General features: G+C 33.4%; 1 protein-coding gene across 1 annotated transcript in view; it reads right to left on the reverse strand.

The window, feature by feature from the left end:
• The window catches only part of IQCK (IQ motif containing K), a 129,928-nt gene that overhangs the window by 24,523 nt on the left and 81,940 nt on the right, over positions 1–23,465 (reverse strand). Inside the window, exon 8 of the mRNA XM_031942607.1 lies at positions 10,199–10,310. Coding sequence (XP_031798467.1) covers positions 10,199–10,310 — 112 coding nt within the window. The remainder of the gene's footprint in view (positions 1–10,198; positions 10,311–23,465) is intronic.

Below are 23,465 nucleotides of genomic sequence, written 5' to 3' on the forward strand. Positions count from 1 at the left end.
AAAGATAAAAATTAAGAGATTTGGAACATATTTAAAAATGTACAGAAAAGAACAAAAAGAAAATCAGGCAGGACAGAGGGAAGTTTGAAAGTAATATGTAGGAGCAGCTAGTTGGTATAGTGGATAAGAGAACCAGCCCTGAAGTCAGGAGGACCTGAATTCAAATCTGACCTCAGACACTTAACACTTCCCAACTGTGTGACTCTGGGCAAGTCACTTAATCCCAATTGTCTCAGCCCAAAAAAAAAAAAAAAAAAGATGCAATATGTAGAATTTATATATTATGTATATTATATATAACATATATATATATATATATTTAAATAAAGCAATATGACATGGATATTTGTGGTTTCATACAAAATCCTCTGTGTTCAGCAATGCAAATAAAAAATTTTTGTGTGTTTAAGTTCAACTTTTAAAAAATTAAATATGAGGGCAGTCTGAAAGAAAAAAGGGGAAAGAAAGAATTGTTCAACAGTTTTGTGACCTGATAAATTATTTATTTGCAGTTAGGTGGTGCAGAGGATTAAATAGCAGGCCTGGAGTCAGGAAGACTTGAATTCAAACTTGATTTCAGAAACTTAACTATCTGTGTGACCGTGGACAAGTCACTTAACCCTGTTTGCCTCAGTTTCCCCATCTGTAAAATGAGTTGAAGAAGGAAATGGCAAATCACTCCGGTATCTTTGCCAAGAATACCACAAATGGGTATCAGACATGATTGAACAACAACAATAAATGTATTTACATGAAACTTTAGTTTTTAGGTTTTTTAAAGATTATTTTTCCTTTGGTTGCTTTTCTAAATTACTGACCAACTAACTAGTCATTTTAGGAGGTCCAAGATAATTGTCCCTATTTTCTCTACCACGGACTTTTCATAAAGGAAATGCTGAAAAACAAGAACATGTGATATGAACATAAAATTCCTGGCAATTTTACCACCTGGACAGGAAATATGATGTACTGAGTTTACACAAATAGATATGAGAAGGATTACTATAATCATTTTAATGTAGAGTAATAAAAAAAGGAATCTCCACAAATCCTTTAAGCATAACTTAATCATATTTATTTGCTCTTACCAGCTAAATAATAACAGCAATGAAATATGCACTTAGAAATCAATAATTCTTTATAAGGAAAGAATTCTCTTTCCCAGTGAATTACATGATAATGTTAGTTTCACTTCTTCAGAAAACATTCTTTGATTACTTGTCTATTGGGAAATGGCTCTTGGTATGTAATATTTACACATATGTGTATGCATAATCTATCCTAAAATTATCAGAAATTATTCAATGCTAAAATCAACAGTTTCTTTTCTTATGATGGATCTTCATCTTAGAAATAACTCTCACATCCCTCTTCGTCTTTTCTTCACTGTATTAAATATTTTCAGTTCTTTCTTTCTTTACATAATTTATGTGATATGGTTTCCAGAGTGATCTATCTATCAAGTGTTAAGTAATGTCATTATTTGTACTCAGGGTAACAGATAAATAGACTAATAATAAGTCTCAATGGAAGCTATCAAAACAAAGCCCTTTTTGGTGAAACTTGCCAAACAGTTTTTTAGATTGGGTGAAACTAAATTAAAAAGGTGAAGGGGCAGGCAGTAAGCAGAAGAGAGAAAGAGAAAAAAAAAAAAATGAAGGACTTCGTAGGAAACAGATGGTAATCTGAGGGAAGGAACAGGATTTGGGAGATTATTTCCTAAACTGATTTTAAGTGAATTTGTCAGTTATATACAATTTATGTGTGTATTTACAGCTGTAATTGTGAAAGTCAACACAGATTGTAAGATAACAGCAGTACCCAATTATGGCAAGAATTCTTCTGGGAAGAAATTTATTTGGGCTGCATTTTAATAACTAAAGATTTTAGTGAATTAATAAATGATCATCTGTATTAACTTATTTTGGTTGGCATCATACAAACGTTTCAGCTAAAATGACAAATTCTGAACAGACCATTCATTTAAACAATTAAATAAAAGAGGTGAGCCCCTAAAAAGGAAAACTTTAATTCATTTCTCTTATCTTGGGATTTTTCAGACACTTAAACAGAAAATATATTCTGGATATGCAGACTTTTGTACTCTTTAAGTGAATTCTGTTAATGTGCAAATTAATGTGTCATCAAAGTATCACCACACCATGTACCTTAACACACAATATCTTAAAGTAATATCGTTGGCATGAGGAAGATGAAAAGATATCAGAAGACAAAAGTGTCAGAAGAGAAGTTAGTATGGGGAAGGGATCCTGTGTTTTTTGGTTAAGAAATTAAAGTTCTAAACTTTGAGGAGTAAAGAGTTTTAATGAGACAGAAATGAAAAATCTACTTATAGAAACTTTTTCTTCTTAAAGGCTCAAATCATTTATTCTCTTTCATAAGGCATAATTATCCATATTGTGCAAATCAGGAAAAAAGAAATACAGAGATTACACTAGTGGTCAAAAATCACACACTTCATGATATAAATGGAGGTCAGGGTAAGAATCTGCAAGAAGATATTCACTAGGAAAGCCTGTCAGCAAAGGAAGGAGATAGTACTATGTACACCAGTAACTAGTGACATTTCACCTTTGGAGACATCTAACTATTTATTTATTAAGCTATTTTATTTTTATTTATTTAGTGATTCTATTCAAGGAGACCTGTCAAGGACCCACACCAAGCATCCTGATTATATCTGGCCATTAGATCCAGATGGCCCTGGGGTAAAGTGAGGCAGGTGAGCTTGTACAACTCTATCTCATGAAGTCCACTTCACTTGTATGTCAGGGCACCACCATCCCTGATGTATGTCAGGGCACCACCTCCTCTGAGAAGGAAGGACAAACAATAATAACAACAATGAACTGAGTGAAGACCTGTCACAAGAATGTGGCCTTGACCCAACCCCTAATTGTGACCTGAGACTTTGCAATAACAAGTTGAGTTTTAGTTAAAAGCCACAAGTGTTCAATTATTCCCCTCTTGTCCCCTCCTTTCCTTTTCATTAGCATTTAAGTACCTAAAATTATAAAAAGTGTGTTATTGACTGGTAGTCTTTGTTTTTGGAGTAGATATTTAAATTAGGATGTAAGCCTGGAGTCCCCTAGCCAAGAAAAGGTCAGAGGTGGTCGGAGCTTCCATGTTAGGTTCTATATAAAGCTGTGTTTTACAGTTTGTGCTTTGCCCTCCTCTCTATTGGGAATTGCCCTTTCTCTAGAGATCTTAATAAATTACATTTTTTTTTTGCTTTTTACCTTGAGAGTATCTGATTTCAATTTGGGTAGGATCATTGTCCCACACAACAACAGCCCTCTGATCTAGAGAACTTCCACAGTAATGTTTGTCTGGCTTCCTATGGCTCACAAGAATCTGGAATTTCAAAAGTTTGGAGGCTGACATGAAAAAAATGTAAGAACAGAAGTTGCAGCTTCTTGATCAATTGGGTTAGGCTTCCAATTGCACAACCTCATAACCAATACTGTGTCAGCTGTACAATGTGACTGCAAATCCAAGAACTCCAATCATATTTCTCTATTCATTATTTCATATAAATGTTGTTAGTATATGTATATTAATAATATAAGAAGTACCATGAATCTAAATTTTAAAGGTATCAGAAAGCTAAAACATATGTAGTACGACTGTTGGATATCCAAATTAAAAAACAACCTTAAACTGTAATAAAAGCAGTAGAATGAGTTAAGGTTCTTTTATTTACTTGTTTGGGTGGGAATGGGATGAGGATGGAGTGGGAAGTCATTTCTTTGAATTTTTTTTCTTTTAAGAATTTTATCTTCTACAGCACTAATGTTATCTCTATCAGTTCAATCTTTCCTTTCAAACAACTATGATAAGTGCATTAAAATATGTAAAACACTAAAAAAAAAAAGTAAGCTTTGATATCACAGGAACACATGAATAGTAAGAACAAAACATATATAATGAATTAATTATGTGATCAAAATGGTTTCTTTATCACTTCCTCAATACTTCTTCATACCATTCTTTACATAAAACATGGGTACTTAACTATATCATTCATTTGAAAACTGCAGTGTCACCAAGATTTTAAACAAACAACTGAAGTACAAAGGGCAACTTGAAGCTTCTTTTCAAGCAGATGGCTGGCTGTGATTGTTACTACAATCATTTAAAAATAATATGAAGTATTAATACAGGATGTCCCAAAAGTCCTATTGCAGTTTAAGCTTTAGTACCTTAATTGTGTATTTTAAATAGTTCATATGAAGTAATAGGGCATAGTGGATAGAGAATTAGTTTTAAGAACAAAGAAAATCTCGGTATGAATCTCACCTCTGATATAGTTATCCCTTCCATACCTCAGCTTTTCCCATTGAGGTTGTGAGGGTTGGCATAAGAAATTAAATAGGAATTTGGGGGTTGAGTTTTGTGGAAGCTTCAAACAACACACAAAAGACAGCAGATGACACAAAGCCTATGACCAAATACTTAATCTAAATTTTACAACAAGATACTGTAAACACCTTATAAAAGAAAAAGAAAAAAATTATATCTTCTCTGGTATAAAAGGAAGGCTAAAAATTTTTACAAGAATTTTTCATATTGAGGGAAGGTAGGGGCAGTTGTCTTACCCCTCACCGACTCCCACTTCCTTCTTCCCCCTTTTCTTCCATTTCTCCTTCCACCTTTCCTTCCTCTCTCCCATCCCCCAATAAGGAAGGGATAACTACTGATTCTGTGATCTCTGTGCTCTAAAACATAAATTACAAAACAGGCTCCATTCTGCATTAGGAAAGGAAGTTTCACACACCAAGGGCGTTCTAGGCAGATGGAATCAGAGGTCTCCTCAACAACAACAAAAAATCATGAAGTATATAAATGAAGGCAGCTAAAGCAATTTCACACCATATGTCTGAGAAAAATTACTATAAGGACAGGTTCTGACTCAGGGTAATCTGAGGATGTCTATGTTATATCACAATTCCACTACAACTGCTAAAAATACTCTTACTCAGGCTTTCTATGCACAGCAATACTTCTGGGGGAAAAGGATTTAATTATTTTTTCTACACCATAAATATCTACAAATACCCACAAATAAGCACTGTATTTCATCTAATGATTTCTTTTAATTTGAGCATTTTCCTTTAAAACATTTTTGTTCTGTGTGCTGTTTGAACAAAGATATATTTAAAGAAAAATGTGGTTGAAAAATAATTTCAATTTAGAACCCCTCCACTAATTATTGTTAGTATATTCTCCATGTAGCTACAGAACTAAGTTATTTTCAGATGTCTCTGTCACAAATCTTAAGTCTAATCGCAGTGTCACCTTGGCTGAAGGATTTCTTGTCAAGACTTTGCAGATTCATGATGTTTAAAATGAAAAACAATTCTACAAATGTATGTATTTAACATAATGATTTAGTCCAGTGATACTTGAGAGGAAAAAAACCAACAAAACACTTAAGGATTTCAGCTTTGACTTGGTGGACAGCAGTTTTATTCTCCTAATCACAATTTTGGCACAGATCTAAAATAGTTTTAATCAATGCAGATCACAAAGTAATGGGGAACTGGGGAAGGAGGGGGAGAGGGGGATGGGGGAGTACTCTCTGGCAAGACCAGGCAGCTGTAGTCTCTCCACAGAGAAGCCAAAGGAGTATTCTAGTCTCTAGTGAGCACTCCCTCCTAGTATAAAAGCTTTCACGTCTTCTAGTTAACAATTACATAAACTTCCCATAAGTCTCCTTCCTAATTAACCTCAAATTTGGCTGGGAATAGACTTAAAGGAGAATTTTCTATCTTTTGATTGAGTCCTCTTTACTTTTAAACTAAGTGCAATAGACCAAGAAGCTTTACCCAATGTCAAGAATCAAGACAGGAAGGCAGGAAGGCAGGAAGGCAGAAAGGCCGGAAGGAAGGAAAAGAGAGAGAGAGGGAGAAAGAGAAGGAGGAAGGAAGGGAGAAAGGGAGGGAGGAAGGAAGGGAGAAAGGAAGGGAGGGAGGGAAGGAGGAAGGAAGGAAGGAAGAAGGAAAAGGAGGGAAAAAAGGAAGGAAAGGAGGGAGGGAAAAAGGAAAGGAAGAAGGAAGGAAGGAGAGAAGGAAGGAAGGAAAGAGGGACAGAGGGATGGAAAGAGGGATGGAAAGACAGAAGGAGAGAGGGAGGAAAAGAAAGGGGAGGGAGGAAGGAAGGAAATCAAGAAGAAAGAAAAGAAGGAAAAGTGGAAGGGAAGGAGGGAGGAGCTATCAGGGAATAGTTTTACAAAAATCCTGGAAAAAACAGACCAGTTCAAGATATAAGAAAACTATAGGTCACAGTTTGTAGATGCTATGAAAAAAGATGACTTTATTCTTTAGACCTAGTTCAGTGTTCAGAGTCATTATTTTTGTTATGAGTGAAAAGAAGGTATTATAAAACATATAAGCTATGTAAACAATATACATGTTATATATTATTTAATAAGATAAAAAAGTAATGATAATTAGTAGCATTTTCTTTGGCATTTCAAATGTTAAGGTATTATTTTCATATTTGAAACAGAGAAGTTCAGCTGTTCCACAGAAAAGAGATCTGTACAAAGAAATCATCAGTGGATAAAAAATAAAGGATCATAAAACATCAGAGCTGAAAAGTCTTTTAAAGATCATTGAGTCCAATTCCCTATTTTACAGGTGAGGAAAACAAGATCCAAGAGATGCAATGACTTCCATTCAAGTCACCCAGTACTCACTGTAGCTCTAGATACACATAAATGCCTACTGTAAAGAAACTAGGTCACACAGTGTTTTGTACTTCTGGGTCATCTCTACACCACCCCTTCATCCCTACTTCCTCCTTATAAGAATACTGAATTCCAAACCTGGAACGTCCTTGGGCACAAATCTTTTCATATTGCCCAGTTTCTCCCTTCTTGACAACTCCATAACATGTCTCCTCCTCCTCCTCCTCCTCTTCCTCTCTAAACTTCAAGTATATTGCCTTGCTTTTGATGCTAAGTGATCAGCAAACATTTATTAAGCACATACTATGTGCAGAGAACTGAAAGACAAGAATGAAGGAAAAGACAGATGGCTAGAGATTACCTATTTGCTTTCTATCTTTGTTCTCACTCAGACTGAAGTTATTGATTTGCCACAAGCAATATTGAATGCTGTGGGAATCTCGTCTCATAATGACATCTCATAATGCTTTTTATGGAACGATCTTTGGGCAATTAGTGGTATGATAACATGGTATAATAACAAAGGGATTTGTATTATTGAACCACTGATACTGGAGTGATATGTCATTTCCTCCTCCAACTCATTTTCCAGATGAGAAAATTGAGACCCTCTGTCTACTGTACCAAGAATTAGAATAGTGGGGCAAGTTAGGAAACTAGTGGTACAGCAGATATAGAACCAGGCTTGTAGTCAGGAAGACCTGAGTTAAAATCTGGCCTCAGAAACTTACTAGCTGTGTGACTGTGGGTGCAGCATTTAATTCTATTTGCCTCCATTTCCTGATTTGGAAAATGAGCTGGAGAAGAAAATAGCAAACCACTCCAGTATCTCTGCCAAGAAAATTCTAAATGGTGTCAAAAAGAGTCAGACATGACTAAAAATGACTGAACAACAATAAAAACCTAAAGATGTGTGATGAATACTTCATAGAGAGCTAATTAGTAAACCTATACTACCACAGCCCTAACTACAGGTCCTGCTGAGTGCAGGCTGAATTTTACCTCATATGTATCACTGAGTTTTGGCGGGGTGACATTCCATGGCTGACTGGGAGACAGATTTATGTTTCAAGTTCTGGCCCACTGAGTCCCAGCTTATATGCTCCACACTGAGTATAAACCAATCATTATATCACTAGGAAACCATTATTTGTTGTAAGATTAAATCAATCATACTGAACCATGCTAAACTAGATAACCATTGTCTCTTCAATTGCACTGAGTACCTTGTTTCAAGTTCTGGCCCATAACAGTTATAATTTATTCAAAATGAACAGGAGGGGAATAGCATTTTCTATTAAGAAACTATAGTCATGGGTGGAGTTAAGATGGTAGAGAGTAGACAGGAAACTAAAATCATATGAGGAAATCCAGGAACTAGTGGATAAAGCATAGTGGACAGCATTTGGATGAACAGTAATAGAAGAAGAAACAAAAATATTTTTGTCATTGGCATATAGCATAATAACAACCAGGACTGAAAGAAGCCATGAATCAGGAATTTGTAAAACAAGGTATAAGACATGATGATAAAAGAATAGGGAATTTCAATTATCCAAATATATTTTGGATACTTTTCTCTTCAAAAAGCAAAGCAGTTAATAACTTATTGAATGTACTGATGATAATTATATTTCTCAAATGGCAAAGGAACCAACCAGGGAATAATCTATTTTAGATGTGATTTTCATTAATAGGAAGGAACTGGTTGCTGGGAAATGATAGGAATCTTGGGGAAAATGACAGCTCCCTATTAGAGTTTGTGATAGAGAAGAAAAGCCAAAAGTAGTCTGATACAAACCTTAGATTTAGGGAAAGCAAATTTTGAATAGCTCAAATTGGGAATAAGTGGAATTACACAGATTAAAATTCTATAGGGGAAATCAGTCCAGGAGGAGAGCCCAGCTCTCCACAATGAAATTCCAAAAACAAAAAGGGAAATAATTCAGTGAAAAGGAAAAAGAGAGTAGCTCCTGGCATAGTGAATAAAGCACCAGTCCCAGAGTTAGGAGATTGTATTAGCTGTGTGATCCTGAGCAAGTCTTTCCATTCCCCCCCACAAAAATTTATATTGAGAAAATAAGGACAAACAAAGAAGGGATAAAACTCTCACATCGTGTGGATAGACTAGTGATAATCAAAAATAGGGAGAAGATGTAACACCTCAATTTTTGTTTTCTTTCTGTTTTCTTGGTCTAGGAGAATGAATGGCCTTTGGATTGAGAAGGACAAAACAACAAAAAAAGGTTAATTGTTAAAAAGCCATTACAAATTAGAAGATAGTAAGGAAGCAGCTAGCTACCCTTGATGAATTCAAATCATCTAGTCCAGATGATCTACATCTCTTAAGTTCTAGGGGGACAAAACCCTCATAGAGGTGATTGTTGGGCCACAGCCACTGTTAAGTGATATCTGAAAGAGGGTGGGGAACAGGAAAGGTACCACAGGACTGGAAGGGCAAGTGTTGTCACACTTTAAAAATCTATACCACTACATTAAATAGAATATAATTTATATTCATAATGATGACCCAGAAATGTATTTTTTTAAAAGGTAAAGGCAAAAGCAATTAAAATTTTGGTTGTTAAGAGATACATGCTTCAGTTGTCTGGAAAATTATCCCATCCAGAATACTTTATGCTCTGCCAGTACTGAAAATGGCTATCTGTATAATCTAGTTGCCAAAATGCAGATAGAACTTCACAATTCTTTGATGATATTAATAGAGCAAGGTGTAGCATTTTTAATTTATTTAAAGATTCAATATTTTTGTATTTTACTTATCCACATAGTTACTAAAAACATTACTTCAAGTAACTATTTACTAGTTTATTAGTTTTAACTCATTAATTTAACATTTAACCAAAAAATTAACATTTAGCTATTTATATATCTTTTTTTTTCTTAGGATGGATATTTTCTAAGGTCCCTTTCAGCTCTAACAGTCTATAACGATATTTTCTATTTCATATTTAATCAATATCAAATCTGCTTGTCTATCCTGGGAATTGGAAGAGACTTCTTTTCATAAAAAAGCCAGAATATATTTTCTATATACATTCATTTTATTTTAAAGTTTCTTTTTGTGATTTTTAGGGGCTCAAACTTGGGATTAGGTCAACAATTCATAAAAAACAACTTAAGTTAAATTGTATACTATCTGTGCTAAATGATAGGATGCTTATCTCACTGTCTGTAAAAGTCACAATTGGAAAGAGTAAAAGATGTCAGCCTAACACAAACATGGATTCATCTCTGAGTGGGAAAATTCCCAAATTAATTGTAACTCATCACCTTAAATCTTTTCATAGTTGGATTCACATTTAGTCATTTCTAAGTTGGAACATTTGAGGTCCAAGAAGATTAATGTTGTATGAATGACCCTTTGAATTCCAGAAAGAAAAAAAATCTCTCTTGAGGTTAGCAGACTAGTGATACTATTGTTTGAGAATAAACAACTAGATTATGAATCAGGTAAGAACTGACCTTTTTTTTCTTGTTTAGCCCAGAATTCTTTTACTCTCTGACGAATGTGATTATCTTCCCTCAGTTGCTTCTGCCACTGGCGCAATTCTTGGATCTCAGGTTCACAACGAACCTAAAAAGGAGTCACATAAGATTTTATTTAGCTTCCATTTGTCCCTACCCATTAACTCATTATTAAAAATTCACTAAAGTTCTTTTCAAACATATATCATTAATCCTTGTCTTAATTGTCTCTTTCTGCAAGATGTACATACTCTTAATTGTTTTCTTTCTGCAAGATGTACAGACTTTATAGTGGAGTCAAATATTTGTTTTTTAGCTCCAAGTATCTAATGATTCTTCTTTTTTTCTTGTCATATTTTTCTACCATTCAACTTCCTAATATAGATCAGGATCCTTCTCTATCTCTTTAGAAGCTTTTGTTTCCTTGTTTTCATATTGAAGTCCTACTTTCATTTTTAGTAATGAGCCATAATCTCAATGTATTTGAATTATAATAGATGAGCCAAAGATGAAAGACAATGTTGTGCAGTTCATAAGAAAGCTGATTGCAAAGAGAATTAAAATCTGGATAGTTTTTTCTCTACTGGCTGTGTGATCTTGGAGAAATCTCTCTCAACACCTCAGTATTCTAGGTAGCATGGGGTTCAAAATTATCCAATCGGCAATAAAAAGCTGATTCATTTTTCTATTTCTTAGCCAGTACTAGATAGTTTTGGTAACCTGATACCTTTTATTTTTAGTTTTTTATTTACATGTTTACATTTTTATTAGTTCTTTTGAGATGACTATATTATATTACATTACATATAATATATAATAACCTTTTATTCTTCCAAATAAATTTTTTTATCATTTTTTTAATTCAGTAGAATAATTTTATGGTAATTTAGGATGGCATTGAATATATAAATTAGTTTAGGTAAAGTCATCATTTTTATTAAATTGGCCCTACCTACTCACCAAATATCTCCAATTATCTAAACCTGATTTTATTTGTATAAAAATTTTTTTTTATAATTTTGTTCATTTAGTTCCTATATTTGTTTTGAAAGGTATGCTCCCACGTTTTTTATGCTTATGAGATTTGTTTTGTTTTGTTTTTTGCTTGTATGTACATTTATTTATTTTTTTAATAATAGTTTTTTATTTTCAAATTAAAATGTTGTGACATATTTTGTTATTGTTGGAACAGGAAAGTTTGTCCCCCTTGGTAATGACCTCTACACTGGGAAAGATAGCTAACACACTGGATCAGAGTGTCAGGATCCAATCAGATCTTGATGGATTAGAACACCAAACTGAGTTCAATTAACATGAAATGTACTAGGATTCTTGTATTTGGATACCATGAGACTGAGTGAATCTGCTATAAACAAAGAGAATTTTGTACTCTTTTATTCCACTTACATGAAGAATAGCAAGAAGAAGTAGGGACAGGACTATAAGAAAGCAGGCTTGGGATTCGAATGTGGATTTCATGTGCTATTGACAGCTCTGACCACTTGAGGTATGGGCCAAACACATACTGGTGTTCTCATTGAGGTTTTTCCTCGAAGATAACCAGGTTTAGTGATAAAAATCACAAATTCAAAATCATCCCTCAGAAGAATTTTCTGGTAACTTTCTGTACCTTCCATCTCCTTGCACGCTTCTTTGGTGCCCTCCTGCTCTCACCATTCTCTTATCAAAACTTGCTTCTAGGAAAGAATCTGAAAAATTTACCTACCCAAGGAATTGACAAATATTTGTTAAACACAATGTACATGGCACTGTGTGCTAAGCAAATGAGCCATAAATTATATAAAGCTTCATGTATGATCCTTTCTAGATTCTTTGAATTTTAAAACTGTGTAAAAACATCTAGCCAAAGGAATGGACTTGACTCAATAGGGGGTGGTCAATGTTGCACTTCAGGAGGCACTCACTGATTTTCATGGAAGGGATACCTAACTGAACAAATAAGACAACCAAATGGTGCCAAATAGTATTTGTAATCTCTCAAGATGAGGACATTCGGTATACTATAGATGACAGCAAGATGCTGAGCAATAATCTAAGGAATAGTTAAGTAATGAATATTGAAAAAAATAAGACTTTTATTCAAATCTTGATATCTAGACACTTCATATAGTGTTCATTAAGATCATAATCATAGGTCTATATATAGAGAGAGAAAATGAAAACTATGTAAGGTATACACATGCTTAAAGAACTTTTTATAAAAACCTTTGGAAAGTTGAATTTAATAATAATTTAAATTTACATACATTTACAGAATTCCTATTTAATGAATTAATAAAATATATGGAATAAGTTCTTTCACAAATCCCTATTCAGCTTATGCAAAAATAAATGATTTTTAAATTTCTCTCTAAATATAGATCTAGGATAAAAACTGTTTTAAATTCTAAACATTAGTTACTTTGATTTTAATGGAATATTTTTAAATTTTAAAATCATATATTATATAATTTTAATACTGTTATATAGTATTGTTATATACAATATTCAACAATATTGTCATCATAAAAGATACAGAGGACTTGTTAAAAAAAAAAACTTCACTAACAACTATAAAACTTTTCTATTTGAATCATACCTCAGATGGGTAGAATCAAAACGAGCGATAGTTAAGTTAAAGACTTACATCTTAATATGAGATTATCATAAGAGTAATCTGTATGCCTCTTGTTTAGTAGCAACTGGGATTTTAGATTTTGGAGGATCACTGTCTCAAAAGTAGGATATGTTTAGGCCTTTCTACAATAGTAATACCATTTTTAAATCAATTTAAGTTTTGCAAAGACTTTTTTCATATATCTTATTTGTACAGTGGTCATAACTTATTTTAATAATACCCCATTAGTAAAAGAAATATATCACAGCACCTTTGAAAAAAGCACATTTCCACACTCAATGCTACTGATGAAATACTTCAGATGAAATTTGCCCACCTTTTCTTGGCCATGACATGCCCAAGTAATCATGAAATTAATCTCACAAAAGCATCAAAACCATTTGATATACCTCCTAAGAACCTATTGACTGAAATTAAGAACAAGTTTTACAATACTAATAAGAATTCCCTTTCAGTGGTTTCCTGTCCTTGCTAACAATGAATGCAGAACTGTCGCTAGTTACATTACTCCTAGCAGAAATACCAATGCTTGGTATTGGCTGAGAGTAACAATTTGAAAATGCAGTCTTTGCCAGCTGCCCCTTTAAATCTAAATGTGCTCAAAGAACAGGAAGAAAACTGTGATACATGTTTAAGTGTTTAACTTAAGAGGTCAACCACAACAGAATGAGCTTTTCTATTCAGACTTAGAAACAAGGGCTGTGTCTTTAAATATATGGTCAGCTTCTATTCACAGTAATTAGTGTTAGAAATAAAAGTAATAGCTTCTACACATCTCCTTCAGCTAACAAAGTGTTCATTTCCCACGTTTTCTTCCTCTCACTCATTTCTCTTCCTCTAGCCCCAGAAGGATTTAAAGTGCAAATTAACCAGACACTCAAAACAATTTTTGTTGAAAATAAAATAGGATATTAAAAAACAGACTTTGAAAATTAAGAATTTAAATAAGGATGAAAAATATTATTTGTAATGTTTTTATCATACTTAAGTTTGCCAATCAGATAAATCTCGTTTATGACAAGAATGAAATTTATCTGCTGATTGGAAAGTATAATATTGGTTTGCAAATCACATTTTTTATTCTTATTTAAATTTCAGTTAAACCATTATCAGAAGGCTGATAAAGCTTTTTTAAAAATTTGATTAATGAAAACTATGGGAAAATTATGCCCAAGGAATGTTTAAACAATGATAAAAGAGAAAGGGGAAGGATGTTGTTTAAGAAACCAGGCCATAAATAATCCAAAGTAACTCTTTATAGAGAATAGTCCCAGTTATATCCCCTTTCCGCTAGATCATATCAAAAACATCAATGTACCTAAAAATTATTACATGAATCATAACTGGATACGTAACACTTTTCAATGAGCCCAAACACTTTTCAATGAGCCCAAATTAAAGAACAAGCTTTTTATGGTCTCTGGAAAAATAAATATATTTAATGAGAAGGAAAAACATCAAGTATATAGGAAAGTTTATGTCAATTTTCTTCATGAAAAAATAAGGGAGTCAAATATCAAATATCCCTTATCTAATACTCTATAATTCAACAGAAAAATTAGCATGAAAATTCCACAATATAACGTAAGTATTAAGTAACTGCTGGGGTTGTAGACAGTTACGCAAATTAATTTGTGGCCTAAAATCATATACTCTTTATCACCGTCTCTATTCTGTCCTATAAAGCATCAGAATTCATCAAATAATGTGACAAATTCTGTTCCTGAAAAAAGGAAGTGTTGTTTGAAATGATACTGATTCACCTAATTCAGAAGAAACTCAAAAGGCAAAGCAAAAAAGATGGCTTATAAAAATGTACAAAGAAAGGAAATGTATCCTCTTTGGCCTGGAACAGCTGCATTGAACAGAAGACTTCATATTTGGCTCCCAGGTGGAAAACTCCGGAAAAGAGGAAAGGAAGCTTAGACAAAATGGATCATAAATAAACAATAGTAGGGAAGCTGAAAATCCAGAGAAAGTAAGGAGAGAAAAAATAAATCTGGTACTTAACACTAGTGCATATTGGAAAATTTTGAGGAAATGCAAAATGCAAAATGAACAGACTTTGCATTATAATGTGTTCAATTTTACATTGAAAATATATTTGGACAATTTACACCAATCAAATGTTAGAAATATTCAGTTTTTTTTTTATCCATATCTAATAGCCATCTTTGTAATACTTTGGTATTTTTAACATAGCATTTAAATACTAAACAAATCATTTCATCTGATGTTTTTAAATGATAAAATTTATTTAGGCTTCACAACAAGATGAATAGGTGCAGTGAAATAATTGCATTCTTGGTTTCTATACTGTGTTCATGTTTTTTCTCAGTTTACTTTTTGTTCTTCTGTTATATAAAACAAACATGGACAAGGCTCTAGCCTTACTTCTGTTGTCATCATCACTATTTTCTGAAGGTGCCTATGTTTCTTTAGAATTTCTGACTTCCATTTTCTTCCTGCATGAGTTTGATAGCATAACAAAGGTATTTGCTACTTCATATATCAAGCGATATGCTCACACTTCAATCAAGCAAGAATCTGAGACTTTAGCACTGCCCAGCAGATTCTCCATTGATGCAGATTACAATCTCTCTCTGCTTTATTAAACAGGGATTGTTGAGTTGCTGCAGCAACCAAATTAGTCACCAGGTGATCAACCTTCTGATCATCAGCTTCTACAAGCTCAGCTGAACTGAATGGTTTCTTTCTAATATCATGTTTTGTTGTAGAAGTAGCTTTTTGTGTCAAAACTAATGTCACTCAAATGTAAAGATAAAGAGGATTAATAAGGACAGTTGTGAAATAAAAGACTCTCTAGATACTCTGTGCTACACTACAGATACACACCATTCATAGACCTATACCTGAATCTATTCTAAGTTGACAGGACCCACCAGGGTATCTGTCATTCTGATATCACATACCAGTTTGGCATAGAAGTGAATGTCTTTTGTGGTATGGTCTTTAAAACATTTATTTATATAGGAAATATTAGTCTTCAGGCAGGCTAATCTTCAAATAGATAACAATACTATCTAATCTCTCTAGCATCATCATCATTATCTTTTTATCTGTCTATCCATTTATCTATTAAATAATATCCATCTATCTTTCTATTTAGGCAATGCACACATGTTTCATGTTAACAGTTTACATGTTGTCAAATTCTTGAAACAGATTTCAAATATGTGATTGATCAATATAATTAGAAATCAAATCTCAAAATATCTAAGGCAGACAAAAATAGAGCTTTTCAAAAAATGGAATTTTCTATCTAGGAGGAAACTTGGTAGACAATATGATTGAAATTGCATTTATAAAGCAGGATGTGAACATGAATTGAGTACTGCATTGCCATTTCTATTTGTGGATAAAGCTAAATCCTCTATACACCAACCCATAAAAGGGATAGGGTGAATAGTTTGCTCATAAAGTATGCAAAGTATATAACAAGTAGCTATGTGATTGCCTAGGGACATGTGCAATATAGACCATGCAATTGGATGTCACTTGATATGATGTCTCATTTTTAACATTCCTTTTATGCAATACATCTGACTTTTGTAGGCAAAGTTCATCACTTCAGCACCTGCCAGCACATATCAGTTATATGATGAAAAATTAAAAATAAAGAAAATCTCTAGTAAAAACATGTGATATGGTGGAAATATCACTGGACCAGGAGCTAGGAGGCCTGGATTCAGCTATCTACTTTACCCCTAGCTAAATATGCAAGTTTGGATCTATTTCCTCAACAGGAACTATTCTAAACTATATATTTTCTAAATATATAATTCTATATTCTAGACTTTTAAACTATAATATTTTCATTTAGGGTTGAACTTCATGAATGGTCTCTCTGCCATTCCTTCTAATTCCAAGATAAATTTAAATATGTATTCACTGTAAACAACATCATGCCCTGCCTCCATTTTCTATAATTGATAATGGTTTTTAAATACTCAAAGTACCACTATGGTTCTGCTGGGGTTATGCTCTATTTCTTTCTAGTATCATTTCTTGTTATGGAAATGGCTCACTGTAACCAATATTAAAACTTATGTCACTCAAGTGTAAACCTAAAGAGAATTAACAAGGACAGTGGTTTAGTAAGATTCTCCAGCTAAAATTTCAACTAATTTAAAATACTGCTCAGTTTCTCCTGTTCTATGATTCTTTGGCAAAATGTTTGCCCTAATTGTTGAAACAATTTAAAAGATTGACTCTTTGAAGAAGCTGTCTAAATTTGATTAATGAAATAGTTTCTATGTAGTTAGGTATTTTTCTATTTCATTAATTTCAAGATCAATATACTTAAAGATGGTATTAGAAATAAAAATAAATAATTACAGCTTTTCTTATAAATATACAGTTTTACATACTTCTTTCCATTTGACAGAGACATCTTTGCCCCTAATTAGAGGGGTACAATGAGGCATATTTTTTCAAAGATGGACAGTATGTTGATTTGTTTTGCTTGAGTATAACTTGTTACAAGAGTACTTAGGTGATAGAGTGGATAGTTTACAGCTTGGTGTCAGGAAGATCCAACTTCCTGAATTCAAATCTGGCCTCAGACACTTACTAACTGGAACCTTAGGCAAGTCACTCCATCCTGTTTGCTGCAGTTCCCTCATCTGTAAAATGAGCTGGAGAAAGAAATGGCAAACCACTCCAATATCTTTGAGAAGAAAACCCCAAATAAGCTCAAAGCTGGAGATGACTGAAAAATGACAATTTGTTGCAACAACCAAAAAAACTATCACCACAACAAAAAACTTATTGCAAGGGATAGGAAGTTTCTATTGGCGTTAGTAGGTAGTGACAAGAAATTCATCTGGGGATAAAAAAAAAGGCATTAATGAAACCTTTAAAATGCATAGCTCCATTTACTTCCTTATCAAATTTAATATATACTTTAAAAACTGTTCATAAGTTCACAGATTCTGATATGTTTTACTTTGTTCTTTGTATAATGAAATTTATTGACTGTTGCATTCAGAATAGAAAATTTATATATATATATATATATGTATATTCAGTACAGTTATATTTATATATAGTTCAATTAGCAATCTAAGACTTGTGATTCTGTTTGGTAGCTTTAAAATAATAACTGACCTTTATATAGTTCATACTCCTCATTTCTGGCTATTGTCTTTCCTTGCTTTCTTTAAGTCCCATATATAGGAAGTCTTTCCTTCTTAATTCTAGTACCTTCCTTAATTTAATTATTTCTTATTTACTCTTTGTATAACTTGTAATTGTTTGTTTGTTTGCTATTCGTCCATTAGACTATGACTTCCTTGAGGGCAGGGCTGTCTCTTGTCCCTTTTTGTTTAGCAGAGTACCTGGCACAGAAGAGTCACTTAATAAATGTTTATCAATTAACTGACTAAAAAAAAATATATAGCACAAAAAAGGAAACTTGCAGTTTAATTAGCCCCAAACTCTAATTTTATAGATTAAAGAAGCCAAGGATGTTAAGTTAAACAGTTAAAAAGTAGATTTTTTTAAAACAGCTATTTTTCCAAATACATGCAAAGATAGTTTTCAATATTCATCTTTGCAAAACCCTGTGTTCCAAATTTTTCTTCCTCTCTCCTCCCCTCTCCCCTTCCCCAGACAGCAAGCAATCTGATATCAGTTAAACATGTGCAATTCTTCTAAACATATTCCCATCATGTTGCACAAGCAAAATCAGATCATAAGGGTTAAAAAAAACAAGCAAACAAACATCAAAAAAGGTATAAACACTATGCTGGGATCTACAGTCAGTCTCCATAATTCTCTCTCTTTCCATCACAAATTTATTGGAATTGCCTTGAATGACCTTACTGTTGAAAAGAGGATTGGGGGGGGGGGGGGGGGGGGGTGTTTAATTGGTGGGGAAACCAATGCTATCTTTTCCCCTACTTCTAGATCTTTGCATTCAGGATCTTAAGCATCTTAACTGGCAGAATTTGACCTCAGGTCCTATCACTCCAGGTTGGGTTTCTTTTATTTCATTTGATCCTTATAACCTTGTGTACTGAGAGACAAATTAGCTCAACAAATGATGGTTAAATCATTTAATATTAAATCATGAGTTCTAATCATATGTAATTACAGAGTCCATTCTTATACAGGGCATTCTAGTAAAGAAACTATTTGTATTAAAAAGTATTCACATATGTGTGCATACATATATATACACAGAGAGAAACAGAGACAGCAGAGAGAGGAAGGGAGAGAGACAAAAACAGAGAAAAAGACAGAGCAAGCAGAGAGAAACAGAGAAAAAGTCAGAGAAATAGAGAGGAAAAAGTCTTTTGTTTTCTTATTACATTTCTAGATTTATGAATATGAATTTCTAGATTTATGAATCCTTCATTGTAGAAGGATTCACAACTCTGTATGTATAATATTACCTGCAAGGTTATGTAATCAACACTTCACCATATGTATGCTGTATAAGAAAAGTTTTATATTAGCTCAACCTACCCATGAGTATTTGATTTTCTTCTAACTGATTAGGTCTGACTTTGTGTGGAAAGTGTTTTGTAATTATATTTATATAGTTCCTGATTTTGTCTTAGCAGTTAGACTCCTAAATATTTTATATTATACACAGCAATTTTAAATGGAATATATAAGAAAAATTTTAAGGCTAGCCACATATAAGAACAGCTCTTCTTTATGTTTATCAACCCATTAAAATACTTTTACTAACTACAAGGAGGAAGGAAGGAAGGAAGGAAGGAAGGAAGGAAGGAAGGAAGGAAGGAAGGAAGGAAAGAAGGAAGGAAGGAAGGAAGGAAGGAAGAGGAAAGAAGGAAGGAAGGAAGGAAGGAAGGAAGGAAGGAAAGAAGGAAGGAAGGAAGGAAGGAAGGAAGGAAGGAAGGAAGGAAGGAAGGAAGGGAAGGAAGGAAGGAAGGAAGGAAGGAAGGAAGGAAGGAAGGAAGGAAGGAAGGAAGGAAGGAAGGAAGGGAAGGAAGGAAGGAAGGAAGGAAGGAAGGAAGGAAGGAAGGAAGGAAGGAAGGAAGGGAAGGAAGGAAGGGAAGGAAGGAAGGGAAGGAAGGAAGGGAAGGAAGGAAGGGAAGGAAGGAAGGGAAGGAAAGAAAGGAAAGAAGGAAAGAAAGGAAAGAAGAAAGAGAGAGGAAGGAAGAAAGAGAGAAAGGAAGAAAGAGAGATGAAGGGAGGATGAAGAAAAATTGAGTAAAATATAAAAACATTTCTTGGTTTTATCTGAAAGTTTTTTTTTTTATTGTTGTTATTGCTATTGCTATGTTCCTTTTTTTCCCATTGATATTTAAATATCATTTTTTCTTCCTGTTGAAAGCTCAGTTCATAATTCTGGGCTTCCTGTAATGTATCTTTGTGAGAGTTTTCATCTACCAAACTACATAATCCATTTCAGCAAAGAAGGAAAGTGTTGTTTGAACAAAAACAAAACTAAATCAAATCTAAATAAACCAAATACCCACCATCCTTCCTCATCCAGAGGTTCTCACATAAAAAGTGATGGCATTTCAGCCAGGAAATTTAGGACTCTAAAGAAACAAATCCAAGTTTCCTAATGAAGTCAGACTAATATATACTGTGAAACTAGTTAGACTCTGCTTATGAAATCAAACAGTTGTTCATATTCAAGGAACTGTTTGCAGTGTGTTATTTCTTGTCTTTCAAAATGTAACTGAAGAGGTAAAAGCAAAGTAATAAGCAACTTCCTCACAATGCACGCTATTATTTGAACATGTCAGTTTTAAGTTTGAAATCAATATTAGCAGTCTGCAGGGCAGAAAATGATGGATGTTTTAAATTTCAAATTCTTTTAAATATATAAATAAATGTAGCCAATGCAATAATACACATTTTCTGAAAAGTTTTACAATTTTCTTTCAAAAAGCTTTTTATGCAAATAGAAAGAAGAAATGTTTGAAAACTCTATTTTATATATATATATATTATAAAGAAAAAAATTAAGAATCTGAACAGAACATGCCATTGTTTTAGTTGATATTTTGACCCAAGAATTTACTTCCCAATAATTATCCCCTGTCCCCTGCAGTTTCTTCCCTTAAAAAAAGTTTAATAAAAACATCTACTACACTGATTTTAATTGAGAGAATATAGAATCTTATGCTCATATAGTCTGCCACTCTTAAAAGAAAATAAGGACATTCATTTTGAGCTTGGCCATTTAGAACCAATATTGGAATGCCATCTGAAATCCGTTGTCTCTGAATGTTGGATTTATTTACATTATTGTATTCATCATGATATTGTTCCTTTTGTTCTGTATTCTTCTCTCTGACAAGTTTATGGACAGCTCTTGTTTCTCTGAATACTTCATACTTATCATTCCTAATAGCACAATCACATTCTGTTCTATTTATATACCACAATTTATTTTTACTTTTTTTGTATTTTAAAATATTTAAAAAAATATATGTACTTGTCATCTCCATTGTTAAGAGTTTTATACATAAGGGATGTTTCATTTTTTATTTTTGTCCCCAGCCCCTAACACATAGTAGGACTAGGGTGAGGGAGAAAGAATTATATAACTGAAAATCTCTATTTTGTAGTTTTTGCTTTTCTTTTCAAATATATAATAAATTCAATATGTAATTTTCAAAGCTGATCTGCTTCTCTGTGATTCTGTTGATTAACCTGATTCTTCATATAATTTGTTAGTGCATAGTAATTTGCATGTTGTCTCTCCCATTAGATTGTGAGTTCCTTCAGAGTAGGGACTGTCTTTTGCCTTTCTTTGTAAATCCCCAGTGCTTAGCACAGTGCCGGCATACAGCAAATTAATAAATAAATTAAATTGTTATTGACTAACATTCTAGCCTTCCTTCCATTCTGCTCTGTGCATTTTTAATACTCAAATGAACCTTTCTGTCTCTGTCTCTGTTTCTGTCTCCTCCTTCCCATCCTTTTACTATCTTTTATTCACCTGGAAGCTCCTCATTCTTCCCTCCTACACTTAAATCTTGTGAATGCCCAGGCTTAGAAATGTTAATTTACAAATGAAGCAGTATGGCATTTTCAAGACATCTAGGTTCAAAATGAGAGGATCCTGGGTCAAATCCAGGCTGTGCTACTTACTTCTTGTAGCCATCTATAACACTACTTTAAATATCAGTCCTCATTCCTACAACTCCTGCTACATAGGGGTTGGACCAATTAACCTCAATGGGCCCCTCCTTCTCCAAGTTTCCACTATTTATTCTTTTCACCTTTTCCATCCCTGTCAAACTTTAGAATGAATCCTATTCACCCTTCATGAGATTTATCCATAAATATTTTTTCTCTTAATAATACTCTGAGTATAGGATAAGATTAGAGATTTAAATTGTATTTCAGAGTCTGATTCTTTTTGTACAGCAAAATAACGTTTTGGTCGGGTATACTTATTGTGTATCTAATTTATATTTTAATATATTTAACATCTACTGGTCATCCTGCCATCTAGGGGAGGGGGTGGGGGGGGGTAAGAGGTGAAAAATTGGAACAGGAGGTTTGGCAATTGTTAATGCTGTAAAATTACCCATGTATATATCTTTTTTTTTTTTTTTTTTTTAATTTAATAGCCTTTAATTTACAGGACATATACATGGGTAACTTTACAGCATTAACAATTGCCAAACCTCTTGTTCCAATTTTTCACCTCTTACCCCCCCCCCACCCCCTCCCCATGTATATATCATGTAAATAAAAGGCTATTAAATAAAAAAAAAAAAGAGATTTAAATTGTGATTTCAGTGATATTAAACACCTTAGAAAGAAAGCTCCCTCTATCAAAGTTGGTACCTTCTCTACAACCCAGAATTTTAGAGTTGCCTGGGCAAGGGTGAATGATTTGCTCAGGGTCAATATGTGTGGGAAGCAAGACTTGAACCCAAAGTTCTAGAAAATTTCATCTTCTTAATCTCACTTAATTCATAACACTTGGGGAAAATTAATTTAGTTCTTTCATCCTCCCTTCTCTCCTTTAAGTGGCTTGGATTTGATATCTTCTCTACCCCTATCCCTAGGAGCTTCATCCATAAATAAGTTTTCTCAATAGCTCTCAAGAAAGATGAGATTTTAAAAAATAATAATCAGCATTTCTATTCTTAAGGAATGTAAACAATAATTCATCTTGCTTGGTCTTTTCTAAACATCCACCAGAGATGTGATCTTAAATCACTCTAACTCATTCAACTTCCACTTCCTTGTTTTTAGATGGGGTGGATTTCATAACTTCTAAGGTTTCTTCCATGATAGATCTTTAGTAAGTGTTGTAGGTTCTGAAGACAAGACAGCAAGTGCCATAAAGATGCTTACAATTCACAGATTTGTTCTTGATGGCTCCTGGTTTCTTTCATGTCCAGTTTAAATTTTATCTTCTGAAATGTTCCCATCCCTCTGAATATTACTGTTGATTAACTCCAATTTATGCTGTATACATTTTGTTGGTACATTGTTTTTAGTACTTTATCTCCCCCATTATACTGTAAGCTCTCTGGGTGCAGAGACTAGAGTTTTTTTTTGTTTTTGTTTTTGCCTTTCTTTGGATGCCCAGCGCTTAGCACAGAACCTGACAAATAATGCTGCTAGGTTTTGTTTTTTTTTAAATACTATATC

Source organism: Sarcophilus harrisii, chromosome 1 (assembly GCF_902635505.1).
Source record: "Sarcophilus harrisii chromosome 1, mSarHar1.11, whole genome shotgun sequence".
NCBI lineage: Eukaryota > Metazoa > Chordata > Mammalia > Dasyuromorphia > Dasyuridae > Sarcophilus > Sarcophilus harrisii.